The 18,107-nt window shown below is 65.1% G+C and overlaps 2 protein-coding genes across 22 annotated transcripts in view; one reads left to right on the forward strand and one right to left on the reverse strand.

Annotated features, from left to right (window-relative positions):
• Positions 1 to 3,108: 3,108 nt before the first annotated feature.
• PIPOX (pipecolic acid and sarcosine oxidase) lies at positions 3,109 to 5,724 on the forward strand. Its single transcript, XM_072882283.1, has 8 exons — positions 3,109 to 3,234; positions 3,809 to 3,957; positions 4,409 to 4,610; positions 4,690 to 4,872; positions 4,935 to 5,087; positions 5,155 to 5,313; positions 5,431 to 5,506; positions 5,594 to 5,724. The coding sequence occupies exons 1-8, from the start codon at positions 3,109 to 3,111 to the stop codon at positions 5,722 to 5,724; spliced, it is 1,179 nt and encodes a 392-aa protein (XP_072738384.1).
• Positions 5,725 to 6,977: 1,253 nt separating this feature from the next.
• Positions 6,978 to 18,107, reverse strand: part of MYO18A (myosin XVIIIA) — a 38,817-nt gene continuing 27,687 nt past the window's right edge. For 15 of the 21 annotated variants that reach the window (XM_072882153.1, XM_072882151.1, XM_072882152.1 and 12 more), the window contains 15 exons: positions 16,973 to 17,096; positions 16,694 to 16,894; positions 16,283 to 16,393; positions 15,860 to 15,964; positions 15,602 to 15,748; positions 15,397 to 15,510; positions 15,098 to 15,214; positions 14,912 to 14,995; positions 14,530 to 14,667; positions 13,693 to 13,878; positions 13,471 to 13,610; positions 12,783 to 12,827; positions 11,101 to 11,223; positions 8,923 to 10,113; positions 7,519 to 7,654 (listed from right to left, as the gene is read on the reverse strand). In XM_072882153.1, the coding sequence (XP_072738254.1) occupies positions 8,931 to 10,113; positions 11,101 to 11,223; positions 12,783 to 12,827; positions 13,471 to 13,610; positions 13,693 to 13,878; positions 14,530 to 14,667; positions 14,912 to 14,995; positions 15,098 to 15,214; positions 15,397 to 15,510; positions 15,602 to 15,748; positions 15,860 to 15,964; positions 16,283 to 16,393; positions 16,694 to 16,894; positions 16,973 to 17,096 (2,818 nt within the window). In that variant the 3' untranslated portion in view covers positions 7,519 to 7,654; positions 8,923 to 8,930. Of the gene's footprint in view, positions 7,655 to 8,922; positions 10,114 to 10,168; positions 10,689 to 11,100; positions 11,224 to 12,782; positions 12,828 to 13,470; positions 13,611 to 13,692; positions 13,879 to 14,529; positions 14,668 to 14,911; positions 14,996 to 15,097; positions 15,215 to 15,396; positions 15,511 to 15,601; positions 15,749 to 15,859; positions 15,965 to 16,282; positions 16,394 to 16,693; positions 16,895 to 16,972; positions 17,097 to 18,107 lie in introns of those variants that run through there. The other 6 variants (XM_072882155.1, XM_072882154.1, XM_072882142.1 and 3 more) reach the window with 4 other exon arrangements.

The raw sequence follows: 18,107 nt of genomic DNA on the forward strand, positions 1-18,107 counted from the left end.
GTGCCGCGGCCGGGCCGGGGGGACGCTGCGCTCCCCACAGCCACGCGGCCTTGGCTTCCCCGGGGAGCAACCTTGCTCCCTAATTCTTTTTTAAGTGCTGGCTTGGCACTTGCTGGAGGATGAGGCTGGCATAGCCCAACTGGCAGCACTGGCGTGGATGATGATGGGCTTTCGGGGAACTTCAGCTGCCATCCCAGTGTGCAGCGGGTGCAATGGATGCAGTGGGTGCAGCGGGTGCAATGGATGCAGTGGGCGCAATGGATGCAGTGGGTGCAGCGGGTGCAATGGATGCAGTGGGCGCAATGGATGCAGTGGGTGCAGTGGGTGCAATGGATGCACTGGGCGCAATGGATGCAGTGGGTGCAGCGGGTGCAATGGATGCACTGGGCGCAATGGATGCAGTGGGTGCAGCGGGTGCAATGGATGCAGTGGGCGCAATGGATGCAGTGGGTGCAGCGGGTGCAATGGATGCAGTGGGCGCAATGGATGCAGTGGGTGCAGTGGGTGCAATGGATGCACTGGGCGCAATGGATGCAGTGGGTGCAGCGGGTGCAATGGATGCAGTGGGCGCAATGGATGCAGTGGGTGCAGCGGGTGCAATGGATGCAGTGGGCGCAATGGATGCAGTGGGTGCAGCGGGTGCAATGGATGCACTGGGCGCAATGGATGCAGTGGGTGCAGCGGGTGCAATGGATGCACTGGGCGCAATGGATGCAGTGGGTGCAGCGGGTGCAATGGATGCACTGGGCGCAATGGATGCAGTGGGTGCAGCAGGTGCAATGGATGCAGTGGGCGCAATGGATGCAGTGGGTGCAGCGGGTGCAATGGATGCAGTGGGCGCAATGGATGCAGTGGGTGCAGCAGGTGCAGCGAGTACAATGGGTGCAGAGGGTGCAGAGCTCAGCAGGCAGCAAGCCGCTGCCGAGCCCTGCCTGGCCTTGGCCAAAGCTCCTCATTCCCAATTTCTCCAGCCCCACATGGGTCTGAGCTGGGGCAGCTGTTGCAGCCTGCACCGGGCTCTTCCCCAAACCCTCACCGCACCTGCCCCGTGCCGGTGCCAGCCCCGAGCTTCCCCATCCATTCACCCAGCCTGCACAGGGAATATTTCATTTTTACTGTGCTCTCGGCGCAGTTCTCCTGACCCACGCCGGCTACTTTAGGAAATGGATTTCTTCCTGCCACGAGCATTGCCTCCAGTTAATTTAAACCCAGGTCAAGAGGATGACGGCAGGGATGCTGGAGACTGGGCACAGGGCTGGGACGGCAACCCCAAAAACTCACCCCAAGGCAAGATGAGCCCACGCAGCTGCTTTTTGGGGTCTGGGGAGGCAGACCTCCCCGGTGTCTGGGACCAGCTCTGGTTGGGGTCATCCATGCAATGGAAGCGATGGCCTGAGGGGTCCTGCAGAGCCCTGGGGACGGTCGCTGGTGCTGGAGGGCATGGCCGTCCCCTCCAGTGCCGGCGACCGTCCCCGCACCGCACCGATGGCCTCCCTGGCTTCATAGCGTCACGAGCGAGGCTTTTCCAGCCTGATCTATTAACACGCCGTTAGCGGGAGAGGAGTTCATTTTTGCCATTTAGCGTTTCATGGATAATTAATTATTCTTCATCTTCCCAGCAAAAAAGGAAGAGCAGGTAGAGGGGCTGTTCAAAGCAAAAAAAGCAAGCTGAAACGCAGGGAAATTGCTGATTATTTGTAACATCAAAGGCGAGGGAGGATGTACTGATTTAATGGGGCACCGCACGATGCAGAGCCCTGGGCATGGCAGTGGTGCTGAGACCGGCACGCACTCATTGCATTAGTGGTCCTGGGCAGCAACGTGGATGAGGGGCCCGGGGGGGAGCCCGGCCTTTGCCTGCCCCCCCCATCTGCCTCCTCTCACCTCCCCGTTGCTGTTAGCTGCCGGTTCTGCCTTTGCCCCATGCGGGGGTGTCCCCGTGACCAGGCTGGGCACTGCGGTTGGGGGGGGCTGGAAATCCCCCCCCCCCGGGCCTGGTGTGGGCCTCCCACGCTCCTCGATGCTTCATCCATCACTGGAGGCGAGTGGCAAAATAAATAATGATATTTAACATTTTGTAATAACGACAATTAACCAGTAAATAATGCCTTTTACACCAAGAAAGCCAGAGTGAATTAATTCCCCTAATTAGCTGTCAGGCAGCACGGGGCGGTGGCAGTGGCGGGCAAAGCCAGCAGCCCCCACCCGTGTTACCCCCCCTGCCACTGCGTCACTGAGTGTCCCCAAACCCCAAATCACACCCCAGAATTTTGCAGGCTTGCAAAATCCACCACTGCCCGTGGGACACGGGGCTCTGCACTGCATCCCGGCTGCTCCGGCAAGCCCTAAATCATGCCTATCTCCCGGTAAAAAAAATAACAACAACAACAAAAGATGGCAACAAAATAGTTTATGGCTGTAATAAATTGTGCCGAAGGGAAAAAAAACAAAACCTGTTTGGCTTGAAGCGAGCGGGGGGGTTTCCCATCGGCGCACAAATGGGAGCGTTACAGAGCCCTGCGTCCCGCCGCAGCCGGAGCTGGCAGCAACCGGTGGGGAGGGAAAGGGGGATTTATTGGAAATAATTTTCCATCACATTTATCCCACCCGCTCGCTCTGATCTCACCTGGCTGCCGGCGGTGCCGCGGGGCCGGGGGGGTCCTGCTGTGGTGGGGTGTAAAGGTGATGGGAGGGTGCGGCGGTTGGGGGGTGGTCCCTGTGCCGGGGCTGGGGCGAGTGGAGGGTGCTGGGTGCCGTGTGCCGCGTGCCATGGGCCGAGCCGGGATAAAAACACCCATCAGCAGCGGTGTGGGGGCGGCTGGGGAAGGAGGGGGCCGAACCCCCTGTGCTGCCGGCTCTGCCATCGCCGACGGATGAGCTGCCTTCCCTGCCAGGACCAGGCGCCGGCGTTGGTGGGGGAATGGAGATGGTCCTGCCTGGCCGGCCCTGAGGAGCGGGAAGGATGCGGCCACCGCGTGCCCCCGCCGTCCCAGCAGGGGCTGGAGCGTGGCCAAGGCTTTGCCGCCTGCTTGGCTCGGCCGGACTCTGCCCCATCCACCCCCTTGGCTCAGCTCCTGGCTGCCCGCGGGGACACGGACAAGGACGGACATGGCTGCGCCGAGCCAGCCCCGCCAGGCCACCTACGATGCCATCGTCATCGGGGCTGGCATCCAGGGCTCCTTCACCGCCTACCACCTGGCCCAGCGCCACAGGGAGACCCTCCTGCTGGAGCAGGTACCGGCAACCCCAGCCCTGCTGTGTCCCCGTCCCACCGTGTCCCCAGCCCTGATGTGCTGGGGTGGGAGCCTGCAGAGCTGGCTGCCCTCTGCCATGGCACGGAGCGGAGCCGCTCCCAGCACCCCTGGTCCACGGTGCCAGCACCGCTGTGTCCCCAGTGCCAGGACCCCCATGACTCCAGTGCCAGGATGATTGTGTCCCCAGTGCCAGGACCCGCATGTCCCCAGCACCAGAACCCCCGTGTCCCCAGTACTGGGACCCCCATGTCCCCAGTGCCAGGACCCGCGTGCTCCCAGTGCCAGGAGCCCCATGTCCCCAGCACCAGAACCCGTGTGTCCCCAGCACCAGAACCCCCATGTCCCCAGCACCAGAACCCCCGTGTCCCCAGTGCTGGGACCCCCATGTCCCCAGTGCCGGGACCCCCATGTCCTGCCGTTTCCCAGTGCCGCGGCTGGCAGGGCAGGCTGTGTCCCCCAGTGCCCGCTGCGGCACAGCGCCGGTGCACGTGGGGCTGGTGGCGTTGGGGGGTGGCAGTGGCTGCGGTCACCCCCACGTCCCCCCTGCCCTGCAGTTCATCCTGCCCCACTCGCGGGGCAGCTCGCACGGGCAGAGCCGCATCACCCGCACTGCCTACCCCCGGGAGCCCTACGCCCGCATGATGCCCGACAGCTTCCACCTCTGGCAGCGGCTGGAGGTCGAGGCCAGCACCAGCCTCTACAGGTGACGGGGACGGGGATGCAGCCCCTGCAGGGCACCATCCCCTCCCTGCGGGGCCGGGCTGGGGGCTGCAGCCACTGCTCCATCAGGGTGCAGAGCTGGGCAGGATGAGGCCACCCCAGCCCCACGCAGCGGGGAGCCAGTCGCTGGCTCTGGGTAATTTATGGAGCTCTGTAAAGAAAGCGCCATTAAGGAAATGAGTATCTAAACGATCCCCCGCTGCCAGGGTCAGGGCTGATGGCGCGTGCTGTATTTGGGGGGGCGAGCGTGATGCCGGCATCCAGACCCTCCCCATGCGTCACCCCATGCACCCTTGCCCAGCATCCCACCAGGGTGCGGCACATCCCGAGCATCACCGATGCCTCCGTGCCTCAGTTTCCCCCAGGGGCAAAGGAAGGGGGGGTTTGCGTGGGGAGCGGGTGAGGGGAGAGCTGACACGGCTGGCAGGGCACAGGCGGATGGGGCTGGTGGTGCTGGGGCCAGCGGGTGACCCGGAGCTGGAGGGCTGCCGGCGCAGCCTGGGTGCCGGCGAGGTCCTCGACGCCACGGTGCTGGCCCAGCGCTTCCCCGGCCTCCAGCTCCACGCCGGTGAGGTGGCTGTGTGGGACGGCACCGGCGGGGTGCTCTTCGCCGACCGGGCGCTGCGGGCGGTGCAGGTGGGTGCTGCTGAGGGGATGGGATAGGGGTCCCCCGGCTCCGTCCCCGCAGCCACGTCCCGTCACCATCCCCCCCCAGGATGTCTTTCGCCGGCTTGGGGGCACCCTGCGGGACGGGGAGAAGGTGCTGCGCATTGAACCCGGGGCTGTGCTCACCGTCACCACCACCACCGGGGTGTACCGAGCCCCCCGGCTCATCATCACAGCCGGAGCCTGGACCGGTGCCCTCGTGGCACCCCTGGGTCTCTGCCTGCCGCTGCAGGTAAGGGTCGGTGGCACTGCGGGGTGGCCCGGCCATGGCCAGGGCTAACGCGGTGACCCCAGCCCCTGCGCATCGATGTCTGCTACTGGAGGGAGAAGGAGCCGGGGAGCCCCAGCGCGGGCAGAGCCGGTCCCTGCTTCATGGCCCTGGGGCTGAGCCAAGCCCCCCACGGCATCTACGGGCTGCCCGCCCTCGAGTACCCGGGGCTGGTCAAGGTGAGCGGGGCATGGTGGCAGCGGGAGCACCCCGCAGCCGGCCCCCCCTGACCAGCTGCCCCCCAAGATGTGCTACCACCACGGCAGCCCCGTCGACCCTGAGGAGCGGGACCGGGCCCCCCCGGGTGCCCCCCGCCCTGACGTCGCCATCCTGAGCAGCTTCATCAGCAGCTACCTGCCGGGGCTGGAGCCCTGGCCGGCCGTGGTGGAGACCTGCCTCTACACGGTGAGACACCCCAGGAGCGGGACCCAGGCGTCTGGGGTCCCAGCCCCTCCCTCACTCCAAGGAGGATCTTGCCATCCCTTCCCCTCCCCACACACACTCACACCGCGGCTCCCACAGAACACCCCGGATGAAGACTTCATCCTGGATCGGCACCCCAAGTTCAGCAACATCATCATCGGGGCCGGCTTCTCAGGTAGGCAAGGGCACCCAGCCCCTCCCCGGCACCCCAGAGCTGGCCGGGGCCCTGGGGGTGGCTGTGCCCACCCTCTCTTCCCCGCAGGCCACGGGTTCAAGCTGGCGCCAGTGGTGGGGAAGCTGCTGTGCGAGCTGAGCCTGGGCGAGGAGCCGTCCCACAGCACGGCCCCCTTCGCCATCACCCGCTTCCCCGGCGTGCTCCGGGCTGCGCTGTAGGTGCAGGGCCCTGGCCGTGCCCGCACGGCATCACACCGGCCTGCAGCTGTGTCCCTGCGGCTCGGTGTCCTTACAGCCCCGAATGCTGGCATCCCTGCATCCCCATGTGCCACCATCTCCATCTCCCTGCACCCTGGTGTCTCCACCATCCCAGCACCCAGCATCCTGGCACCCCTCCATCCCAGCAGCCCTCCATCTGTGCACCCCAGCACCCCAGCACCCCCGTACCCCTGCACCCTGCATCCTGAAAACCCAGCATCCCCACATCCCAGCACCCCCGCATCCCCATTACCCCAGCGTCCTGGTACCCCTCCGTCCGTGCATCCCCACATCCCAGCATGCTGGTACCCTGCATTCCCAAATCCCAGCACCCCCGCATCCCCATATCCCTGCACCCTGACAGCCCAGCATCCCCACACCCCAGCACCCCTGCCTCCCCACATCCCTGCATCCCAGTATCCTGGTACCCTGCCTCCCCACATCCCAGCATCCCTGTATCCCTGCATCCCGTCATCCCCCATGCTGCGCAGTGCCAAGCCACCTCTGCTGAGCACCCGCTCCCCGGAAACAAATTAAGGAGCTTTGTCAGCCTCATGAAGATGGAGCTGGAACAGCGCGGAGAGACACACTCGCTTAGGAGTCAAGTTAAATGTTTTAATGTTAAATGTGCCATTTTATTATCATTAGATCGCTCCCACTTAATGAAAGCGCATTAGCGCAGCGTGGCTTTATGGCAGTGAGCACCGAGCTTGGCCCATTTATTTCCAAGAGGTGGTGGGGAAAGGGATCAAACGACCCGGTTTGCCGGGGTCCCAGGGGTGCGGGGGGTCCTGGGGGTGCAGGGGGTCCCCGGGGCTGGGGGGCCAGGGAGCAGCACCCGGCACGGGCCGGCGGGTGCCAGAGCCGAGGCCGAGCTGCGTGCCGCGCTGGCGGCCGGCAATGCACATCATCATCTCCTACGCGTTGAATAATTAACGCCGGCAGGCAGAGGGCTCCCATCCCCGCTGCTCATCTGCATATTTATAAAGATTGATAAATGATTCAGTGCCGGCACCCACGAGGGCTGTCTCCCCCCTCCCTTCCCCATCACCCGTGGGTGCAGTGGGCTCGGGGAAGGTGCCAGGCTCGGCCTCTCCATGCTGCCCTGGATCCTCACCGGGGCCGGATCTGTCCTGCCAGCCCCCCCCCACCACGCAAACAGCCCCCCAGAGTGGGGTGACCCCCCCAGCACGCGGAGCAGGCAGCAGCCGGCGTCACCAGCCAGAAATGACGTTTATTTTCATAGTGAAAGTCAAGGGGGTAGGGGGGGGACGCACAGCTGGGCTAGTGCAAAACAACCAGGCAGGGGTGGGGGGCCGGGGGCGGGGTGACGACAACCCAGGGGGCATGCGGGACCCTGTCCCCACGTCCCCTTCCCAGCTGTGGGACGGCTGCTCCCCAGGGCCTGGCCAGTGAGAGACGTCTTTGGCTCAACTAAAAGGGGCTTAAGAGGACGAGGGGTGCCCGGGGGGGGAGTTTAAGTTATAAAATAAGGAGCCAGCAGGCACTGAGGAATAAACCCAGGGTGCCGGAGCTGCCGGCTCTGCCGCCGAGGACAGACGAGGGGCAGGAGGGTGGGGGGGACATGGGGGCTGCAGCCAGCGAGCCGGCCGGGCTGCTCCCCCCGTGGCCACGGCTGGGGGCGGCTGCATGCCCACCCCCTCCCCCGGTGCAGAAGAAATACCATCTGCCCGGGGCAGCCCCGCAAAGGAGCTGAGTGTTTCTGGGGCGATGGGAAAGGGTGGTGGGGGGCTAGGCGGGGGTCTCGGTGGCCCGGCTCTCCGCCTCGCTGGCGCTGGGGGAGCTGCGGGAGGAGTGGCGTGTGCTTTCCCCGACGTCCTGCTCCTCGTCCCATCTGTCGTAGGCGAAGGGGTGCCGGGAACCTGGGGGGCTGTGCGGGAGAGAGCAGGGTTATTGGGGGGACTGGGGGGGGCTCTGTGCCCCAGCACGCTGCAGTGCCGCAGCAGGGCTCCGCTGCTGGGCACACCTCCCCTTTGGCTGCACCGGGAGCCGTGGCGAGCCGGCATGCTGGCAGCCAGCTGGATGGAGCCTCGATCGTCACCTTTTTTATTATTTCCAAGATATTTGGGGCATGTTCCACCATGACTGACTCCTCACCGGGCTGAGCCGAGCCCCTGCTCTGCAGCGGGGCCGAGCCGAGCCCGCCCAGCGGCCACAGCCCCCACGGGCACCCAGCACCACACGCTCAGAAAAAGGCACGTGGCCGTGGATGCAAACGCCGGTGCTCACGGGTGTCATCGCTCGAGGGTCCCGGTCGCACCGGAGCCCATGGCTGGGTGCTGGGGGTGTTTCTCCCCCCACCCACCCTGTGACGCCTTCCCTGGCCCCGGGCCAGGCAGCCTGGCAGGCAGCGGGCAGCCCAACTGCGACCACGTTTCCAAAAGGCTTTTTCCCCTCCTTCGGCCCTTTTCCTATTCAAGCTGTCAGAAAGGATCGCGCCCACTCCGAAAACGCTGCCAGCAAGCCCCGGTGCACCCTCTCCTCTGCCATCAAACAGGGTGCAGAGCCCCAAAGCCCTGCAGGGTGAGGCTGTTCACAGCTCCGAGTCCCCGTCACAGGCACCCTACACGGCACAGGGCAGCGGGATGCGGCCACCCTGAGAAACACCTCCGAGTCCCAACCGCCCACCCCGGCTCCCTCCCGTGGGTGCTGCCTCCCCCCACGCTCACACGCTGCAGAGGGTGCGTGTTAGTACCCGTCCCGCTCCTCCCCACCGCCATCCCCGGGCAGCGAATCCCCCGGGACGAGTGGGGATGCTGTGCCGCCCGGCAAACCCTCAAATTTCCTGAAGGAATAAATTCAGCCGCGTCCTGGCCGGTGGCCGGGGAGCCGGGAAGGGATTAGCACTTCCCGGTGTCCTGCGTGCCACAGGCACTAATCCTGAATACACTGCTTCCTGGCAGCACGGGCGGCTGCCGGTCATGCCGCAGCCATGCCAGGGATGCTCCCCACGGCTGGAGATGCGTTGGGGATGCCCTGCAGCACCCCAAAAGCAGGACTGGCTGCGGGCGCAGCGGGGTGCCCCATCCTGGGGTGCCCGGCGGAGGTGGGCTCCATGCCTGGAGCTGGGCGAGGGTTAGGGTGAGCGGTTAGTGGCACACGGGGAGGTTCATGCTGCACGGCACACACCGCTCCCACCTCCTGCCTCAGTCGCTCTCGGGCCGGTACAGGTACTTCATCATCAGGCTGTCAACCTGCTTCTTCCGCTGCTTCTCCTCCTTCTTGCCCCGGCCGGGGTGTCCCGGCTCCTCACTCCCTGCCACCTGCGGGCCCTTCTTGACGCTGGAGGTGCTGCGGTAGGAGCTGGTGGAGCCGGAGGAGGAATCGGAGGAGGAATCGGAGGAGGAAGCCGAGTCAGATGATGACTGCTGCTTCTTCTTCTTCTTCTTCTTGGCTTTCTTCTTAGCCTTCTTGGCATGCTTCTTGGCACTCTTCTTCTTCCGCTCCTCCTCTTCCTCGGAGGAGCCCGAGCTGCTGCGGCGCCGGCAGGCACGCCGGGAGAAGTCGAGGGCAGATGCAGAGCGGCGGAGGCTGCCGGGGGGGCGGTCGGCGGCACCCAGGGGGGCCGCGCTCCGCACGCTCCACACGCTCCGCACGCTCCGGCCGTCGTCCCCCGAGTCGGCCTCGGGGCTGGAGCAGCCCCCGGCCCGCGGCGGGCGGTAGCTCAGCACCTCCTGGATGGCGGCTTCCAGGTCAGGGTCGAGGTAGGAGCGGTGCCCCACAGGGCGGGCGTCCCCGGGACCCCCGTCCTCAGAAGTGGCGCTGCGGGGCCGGGGGGGCACAGAGAAGCTGCGCCCCAGGGGGGGCTGCCCGCGGGACCCCTCCTCTGCCTCCTCCAGGCGGCTGCGGGCCAGGGAGAGCCGCGACTCGGGGCGACCCTCAGGCCCCCCGCGCCGGCTCCGCAAGCTCCCGGGGCTGGAGAGGGCGAAGCTCAGCACCGAGCACCCCTCATCCCCTTCGTCCCCGTCCTCCAGCCCGCGCCAGGAGGCGGAGGAGGCCCGGCTCACCGGGGCGGAGGCGACGGAGGCTTTCTCGCCATCGGCGGCCGAGAGGGACCAACGCTTGCCCAGCCCTTGCCGAGCCCGGCCGCTGGCGTCAGCAAAGGCGCGGGCGATGACGGCCGCCCGGTCCTCGGGCTCGCCGCCCCGGGCCGCCCTACGGGCAGCGCGCTCAGGGGAAGGCGGTCGCTCGCCAAGCGCGCTGAAGAGCGTCTGCTCGTCCCCACAGCCGCCTATGGAGTCCTTGAGGCCTGGCCGCTTCCTATAGCTGAGGCAGCTCAACACCGACACCGGCCGCTCCTCGCCTTCGGGACCGTCCGGCAGGGCTGACCTGCGCCGGCAGCACCGCGGCCCCACGCACACACCGGGGAGACAAGAGAGAGATGGAGATGAGCGGGCAAGGCGGGGGCAGCGCGGCAGCGAGGCAGCCTCAGTAATTTGCGTCAGCGGGAAATAGCATCACGGAAAAATGTCATGTAAATGGGGGAATTGTTCTAGCTCGGCACTTTGATTCCCCTTTAAAGTGTTGCGTTCAATTTATTTCATTGCCGGCTACCTGGAGCCGCTGCGTTTGATTCCAGACTTCAGAAAAGGTGGAATTCTCTCCAATAACAAAATGTTTTACATCTGCACCGCTGAATAAATTAAACCAATTAAGAAAACCGGCTCAGATCTTTCCCTCCTGCTTGGCAGAGGTGTGGGAGCCCCCCGGGACTCCCGGAGCCCTGCTAGGAAATTGGGTTTGGATCAAAGCAGTCTGCGCTCAGCAGGCGAGTGCCTTCCCCGGGGAGCAGGAGCAGGGCTGTGTGCCCCAGCCCCACGCTGGCCCTGCACTGCGGGGGCACCTGGGCACGTCCCCCGCCTCCGCCGGCGCTGCCAAGGGGTGCGGGGAGGGATGCGGTGGAGCTGCAAATGAGGGGAGGATGGAGGGGGACCCAGCTCCAGAGCAGGGGGACGATGCACAGGGCTGGAGCCCCCCACCGCGACCCCCCAGGGAAGCAGACAGGGTGGGGGCCGCAGATGCTCATGCACCTCCGGGGCGGGTCCCTGTGCCGCAGCGGCTGGCTGCGGTGCCGCGGGTGGAATGCTGGGGAGGGGGACCAGGGGTCCCCTTCTGCGTGGGGACATGTGTCCCCAGTGGAGACAGAGCCACTCACCAGCATTAACCCCTCCCTGGCCGGCCACACGAGCACCAGGCAGCAGCGCAGCACCCAGAGTGCCCAGAGTCCCGTGGGTGTCCACCCTGCACCCCCGCCGTCCCCCAACACAGCCCACCCCGTCCTCTGCCAGCCAGCCCCGCGCCCAGCCCTGCACCCACCTGCTGCCCTTCAGGCTGCCATCATCCGAGAGCGCTTTGGAGGAGCCTTTGTTCTTGGAGAGCCAGGACTTCACGCCGTCCACGCGCTCCTCCAGTTCCGAGTCCACGTCCGAGTCGCCGTCACTGCCGGAGGAGCGGGGCGGGGCGGAAGAAAGCAAGAGGTGAGCATGGGGCGGTGAGATTTTGGGTGCTGGGGAGGTGAAATTGCACCGGCGGGTGCCGAACCCTCCAGCACCCACCGCCTGTGCACCCTGGCATGGGCTAAACCCGGTCCCACGGTCCTGCGCCGTCTCCCGGCACGCAACCTGCGTGCATACAGCTAAACCCGCATGCCAGGGGCTCCCCGAAGCACAGCCATGCCACGCAGCCCCTGAACCCCCAAACCACCCCCCTGCCCGGCCAAGGGGCTCCTGCACCCTCTGCCCAACGTCCCCCCTGCCACTGCACGGCTCTGGGGCTGGAAAGATAAGACAGCGGGGCCGGCGTCGGGGCAGCGGGCAGGGCACAGCTCCAGAAACACAGATTTCCAGCTCCGGGGCTGGGAAGGAATTAAGTGGGTTCATTTTATAGGCCACCGTCGAGTGCAAAATTACAGCAAGGAAGAGCGATGTTGACGGCCCTGGGTAAACAGGAGTTTAGCAGGCAGAACAGAAACGACTCCGGCAAGGCGGGCGCAGGAGCACAGCGGGCAGATTTACAGCCCTGCCGTGCTGGAGAGCCCCTGATTTACGTCCCGGCGTAAAAAAAGCCCTATCTGGCTTAAACCATCTAATTTATAACGGCCGTTCGTAACCATATTGATTGCCTTTAGAAAGAAGGTGCCGTATGCATTGCAAAATCCATTCCTCCACGTTAAAAGCATCCCTGCATAAATCTCCCTTAATACCTAACTGCTTACTGCTTTCATTAGGGTTATGGCAGTACCGGCGGGATCTATAAGGAAATCGAAGCGGCACGGACCCGTCTCTCCCCACCCCGCCGCTGGCCAGCGAGAGGCGAGGGCTCCCACCGAGCCGCTGCCAGGGAAGGGATATATCATATGATCTTAAACGGCTGTTTTATCCACCCAGCTTTGGGCTTATTCCCTGCCTGGGGACGGCAGCAGACGGCACGGGGGACGGGCTGGGATAGACCCTGTATATGAATCCTCCTCGTTAAATTCAAAGCAACGAGCCACACTCCATCACGCACGTCTCCCTCCCCTGCAATACAGCCAGGCAACGCTCGGCTTGGAAAAAAAAAAGTGACAAAAAACCACAGAATGACAACAACCCCCCCCCCCACCATCGAGCCCTGTAAACAAACTCTGGGGGCAGCTAAGGTTTTATAACCGGCGGAATTAAACTCCACGTCAAACGCAATTTATGTCCGGGCAAGCGTGCCGTTAGTTAAGCGCGACCCGGGTCGAGGGGAGCGACCGCAGCGGGGGATATTAATTGTGCGTGGCAGCGGGGCTCCGTCACCGCTCCACGCCAATACACTGGTCATTAGCCACGGCAGAGCATCACCCCCCGCCCCGGCCCGGGGGCTCATCCCCTGTCCCCCTGCCCGGGATGCAGTTATGTGCCGTGCCGTGGGTGCTGTTAGGGCATGCGGAGGTGGGCCAGCGGCATGCGGGGCCCCGGCCCGCGGGGGTGAGGTGGGGGTTAGGGGAGGGGAGGAAGGAAAGAGGAGCTCCTCACAGTTTACTTTTTCTTTTCTGATACTTTGCCACCATGTCCTGCAAACTGGGAGGGGTTGGGGGGGGTCAGAGGGGGGAGAAACACAACAGAAAGGAAATCAAATGAAAGGAAAAAAAAAAGACCGAGTGGGTGGGGAAGGAATGGGGAGCAAATTAAATGGTGGGGAAGGGCCAGGGGAGGGAGGTGTGGCTGCCCTGCACCCCTGGCGTGGGGCTGCACCCAGCTGGATCCCAGCATCCTGGGCTGGGTCCCAGCATCCTGGGTCGCACTGGATCCCAGTGTCCCAGGCTGGGCTGGATCCCAGCATCCTGGGCCAGGCTGGATCCCAGCATCCCAGACCTCCTGCCAGCCTGCGCTGCCCTGGCTCCTGGGGCTCCCCGGGCTGTTTCCAGCCAGCTGGCACGGCCCTGGCTGCATTTCGGGCACCTCCGCAAGCGGGTGAAGCTGCACGGGGGCTGCGGGCGGAGGGAGGGACGGATGCGCAGGTGAACGGACTGATGCACGTGTGCACAATGCATGGACGGACAGATGCACGTATGAACGATGCATGGATGGACGGATGGACAGACGGCATCCTGCCAGGGCCAGGCAGAGCCGAGGGGTCCCCCTGGCATTTCAGAAGTGGCGAGGAGAAGCGGTGAGCCCCGGTGATGTGCCCCGCACGGGAGCCAGGCCCAGGCGCTCTCACCTGTTGATGAGGTCCTCGTTGCTGTCGCTCTCCATCTCGTCCTCAATGGCTGCCTGCAGGTCCCCGATGCGCTTGAAGGCCAGCTTCAGGTCCGACTGCAGGCTCTGGTTGGCGGCTTCCAGGCTCTCCAGGTCCATCTCCTGCGGGGAGGGAGCGGGGTGAGCCGGGTACCCCGGGGAAACCCCCCTGTCCCCCTGCCCGGCCCCATCGCGGATGCCTCACCAGCTCATGCTTCTTGCGGCTGGCCTCTGCCTCCTTCTTGGCCAGCTCGCCCATCTCCTCCTTGACGTCACGGAGCTGCCGCTGCAGCCGCTTGTTCTGCTCCTTCTCCCGGTTCTCGGCAGCCGCGCGCTGATCCCGCTCCTCCGTCAGCTTCTCCATGTTCTCCTTCAGCCGCGTGGCGAGGCTCTGCGGAGCGGCGGGAGCAGGGTCACCCCAGATCCTCCCGTGGACCCCCCACCCTGCAGCAACACCCGCCAAGGGCTCACATGAGAACAGACCCCATCCCCATGAACTTACATGAGGAGATGGAGGAGAAATGCCCCCCGCAAGGGCCAGAGAAGGGGCAGAACAACCCGCAGGGGCTTTGTCGAATTGGAAAAATAGATTTAACTGTGTGTGAAGTAATTACAGCATGTAACGTAGGGAAAAAATAGCTCCCATTCTCCCCCAGCCGCTGAGCCAGCCACTGCATATTTATGGCCCCGGCAGAGAGAGCGGGGAAGAGCTAAGCTGCTCCGCTCCCCTGGCAGAGCTGCAAAGGCAGAATATAAAGCAGGCTGCGTTTAACAGGGCCGGGAGAGTCTATAATTTCCCTAAGTCAATGCGGGGAAATAGCAGCACTTTGCTGGGCTGGGTGGTGGATTATCGTTATCGGCGCTTGCAGGGAGCTTTCCCTGCGGGGCCGGGGCCAGGCTGCTGGCAGGGGAGGGCCGTGGCGTGGGGGGTCCCGGGGAGGGGATATTGGGGATGAACTCGGTGGACCCCCTGGGCAGCTTCACATCACGGTCCCATTGCATCCCAGCCCCGGACGGAGCGGAGAGATGGCCCAGCGCCTACCTCCAGGCGCTTGACTTGCGTCCGCTCGAACTCCAGCCTGGTCTCCAGCTCGCGGATCTTGGCCTCTTGCCGGCTCACCAGCGACTTGTCCACCATGGACTGCTCCAGGAACTCCAGCTGGCTCTGCAGGCCTTGCAGCTGCGGGGGGGGGCACAGCCTCAGCCTCGACCACCGCCTCCCCGGCCCCCCGCCACGCTGCCCTGGAGCAGAGCTGCCGGCCACGCTGCTCCCATTCCAAGGGAGAGCTCCCCGTGGGACTGCTCTGCACCCCCCAGGGTGCAGGGGGCCCCCCCATAGCGTGGGCAGTGGGTCTCTGGGTGCCCCGCTGTCCCCCTGGCTTCACTCGGGGTGCATGCCCGTGCCCAATGTCGGTGCTCCCCACCTTCTCCTGCAGCTCCTGCTTCTCCTTGCTGACCTCCTCCAGCTGTGCCTGGAGGTCGTTCATCTGTGCCAGGTCCCGGGATGCCTGCAGGACACGCCGGGGCCATCAGCGGGGACCCCACTGCGCTGGCTCCGAGAGGGGCATTATGGGGGGGCAGGGGTGCCGTGGCTGCTGTTCCCCCCTCACCTGGGCCACAGCCGCCTTGTGTTTCTTCATCAGCTCGTTCATGTCCTCCTGGTCCTCCTCCAGCCGACTCTGCACCTCGTTCTTCTCCCGCTGCAGCCGGCTCAGCTGCTCCTCCAGCTGAGGGGAGCCGCCTGCGTCTCCCGCTGCACCCCAGGAGCGGGGCATCCACCCCCCAAAACCACCCCGAATGGCGTGGGGTCACCATGCCGGCATGTGCCGTGCCAGTGGGGGTCTGCACCCCCTTGGGTGCAGGTGGGGCACGGCCCCATCACAGTGCATCGCACCCCAAAAACACTTACCGCTGCCTTGGCCTTGGCCAGGTCATCGATCTGCAGGTGGAGGTCTTCAATCTCCACCTCCATCGACTTGCGGGCCTTGACGGCGGCCGCACAGGTGAACTCTGACTCCTCCAGCTGTGGGGACACAGCTCAGCGCCCGGCCGGGGGACAGGGACACCCTGCGTCCCTCAAGGGCTGTGGTTTTGGGGGGGGTCTGGCTGCACACCTGGTTCTTGAGCTGGGTGATCTCCCTCTTGCTGGGCGCGTTGTTCTTCAGGTGATCCAGCATGATCTGCGCGTCGGCCAGCAGCGCCTTCGTCCTCTTCAGGTCCCGGCGTAGGCGCTTCTCCGTCTCGAAGTCCCGCTGGTTGGCCTGCGGCAAGGGGGACCGTGCCAGGACACCGCACCGGTGGGGCACCCACCCCGCCACGGCCACCTCGGGGTCCCCGAAGCGAGGCACGTGCCCAGCTGCCCTGCACCCTACCTGCTCGCTGACGGCAGATAACTTGCTCTCCAGCTCCCGTTTCTCTCTCAGCACCTTCTGCTTGTCCTCGTACTCCTCCTCCAGCTGCACCTCCATCTGCTTCAGCTGGGGGACAGCAAGGGCAGCCCAGTCAGGGTGGCGGAAAGGGGCCAGGACCCCGCGCTCGTGTGTCCCCACATACCGGGGACGCCGGGTGACCCCACCGGCCGGGTGTTTGCACAACCAGAAGCGCAAAGCCTGGCGCACGCCGGCCAGGGCGGCAGAGGGACCAGTCAGACCTGCTGGGCCAGTGGAGCCAGGCCACGGCCGCGTGGGAGCCGGGTGCTGCATGACGGTGCCTGGTCAGCAGCTCCTGGCACCTGGCTGGGGCACGGGGACACATTCCGTCCCCGCCTGGGCAGAGAAGCTGCAGCCGAGACGTACCTTCTTCTGGCACGACTGCCGAATCTCCTCCACCTCCTCGTCGCGGCTCTCCACCTCCTTGGCGTGGGTCTGCCGCAGCCGCTCCATCTCCATCTCCAGCCGCAGTTTGGCCTGAAAAATTGGGGGGGGGGATGCCATCAGAGCGAAGGGGACACGGGGACCCCACCATGCCACTCTCTGGGCGCCACTCACCCGGAAAACCCCCCGGTCTGAGGCCGGCCGGGCTGCCCGCCCCACAGCGACCTGCCGGGCCATGGCACGGAGGGCCGGGAGCCGTGTCGGCAGCGGCGGTGCCTGGCCCGACGCCGGGCTGAGGGTGACTGCCTCCACTTCCCAGGCAAGCCCAGCCCAGGTAATAACAGCCCTGCACGAAACCACCCCGCCCAGAAACCTCACCCCTCCCTGCCGTACCTGCTCCAGCATCTGGATGGTGCCAGCCTGCTCGTCCAGTTCCTCCTCCTGGTCTTTGACCTTCGCCTCCAGGTCCCGCAGCTGCTTCTTCACCTTGGCCAGAGACGCCTCGTCCTTCGACTCCTGGGAGGAGATGTCCTGCAGCTCGGCCTCCAGCGCCTCTGCCTTCTGCGTCAGCCCCGTGATGTCCGAGTCCTTGTCCTGCCAGGAGAGGGGGTCACCGTGAGCCAGGGGTGTCTGCTGGCCGGGGGGCCAGGGAAGGGACTGGGGGCCGCTCACCTCCAGCAGCTGCTTGAGGCCGAAGACCTCAGCCACCAGCACGTCCTTCTCGCGGCTCAGCTTCTCCCGCTGCAGCCTCTCCCGCTGCGCCTCCTCGTGTGCCTGCGAGAGCTCGCTGTCGAACCTGTGCGGGGAGAGCGGGGCGGGCGCTCAGCACCCCGCAACGGGCACCGGGGACGGGTCCCTGGCCCTGAGCTGCCGGCCCCACACAGAGCATCCCCATCCCACGGCAGCAGGCACCAGGAAGGACGGTGTGCCGCCAGGCGCTCGTTGGAAATGTGCTGTTGACGAGCCTTTAATTGCCAGCAACGGCGGCACGGAGCCACTTGGACAACGGCACATAGAGAGCGCAGCGCCCGCAGCGCGGACCCCAGCAGCCGTCCCACGGGGCCAACGTGTGCCGGCAGGGGCCGTGGCTGCTAATGGAGGGGGCATGGCTACACGGTGGCAGCTGAGGATACCGTGCCCTCCAAGCAGGACGCAGAAGGGCCGTGATGCACGGCGGTTCCCCAGCAGAGATGGAGCTGGCTCCCTCAGCCGCAGCCCGGTGCTGCAGTCCCGCGCGGGATGGCACCGGTCCCATCGCCGGAGGGGACACGAGCCCCCGGCGGGGGAGCGCTCGGCGCAGCCTGGAGCCGGGCAGCACTGGTGCAGCCTCTCCCAATGCCCCTGGGATGGGATCAACCAGGTTTGCTCCAAAATTGCTGCCTTTAGGGCTTGGAAAACAACCCCGTGCTTGAGTTTGTGACCTGCATTAAACACCTCGGCAGCTAATCCCCATTTTTCCTCGCGCTGGGTAATAAACAGCTGCATTAGCACAGACTCCAATCCACGGAAATTGAAATTAATTAGATTGGATTCTCTTGCTGTATTTGTGTGTGTGATCATTACCATAATGAGATGAAAGTGTCCCTGCTGCTTAATAACGTTAGCAAACTTTGGGCCTGGGAGAGGGGACGGGATGAGAGCGAGCGCCGAGCAGAGCCGCGGGGCATGAGCAGCCTCCGCCATGGGGCACAGCCCCACACGGGGGGATCACTCGGCTCCGGGCCCCCCAAAAAGGCATCGGGGTCCCCCCACAATGAACACATCTGACCTGGGCAGCCCCATCCCGCCAGAGATGCCTCGGCCAAGC

Source organism: Ciconia boyciana, chromosome 17 (assembly GCF_034638445.1).
Source record: "Ciconia boyciana chromosome 17, ASM3463844v1, whole genome shotgun sequence".
Lineage (NCBI taxonomy): Eukaryota > Metazoa > Chordata > Aves > Ciconiiformes > Ciconiidae > Ciconia > Ciconia boyciana.

Excerpts from the sequence above, each read along its gene's own strand:
- PIPOX (XM_072882283.1), top strand. The coding sequence starts at position 3,109 with ATGGCTGCGCCGAGCCAGCCCCGCCAGGCCACCTACGATGCCATCGTC. Across the intron at positions 4,611-4,689 it reads GGGCGCTGCGGGCGGTGCAG|GATGTCTTTCGCCGGCTTGG; the intron begins GTGGGTGCTGCT and ends ATCCCCCCCCAG. Across the intron at positions 5,314-5,430 it reads TGGAGACCTGCCTCTACACG|AACACCCCGGATGAAGACTT; the intron begins GTGAGACACCCC and ends CGGCTCCCACAG.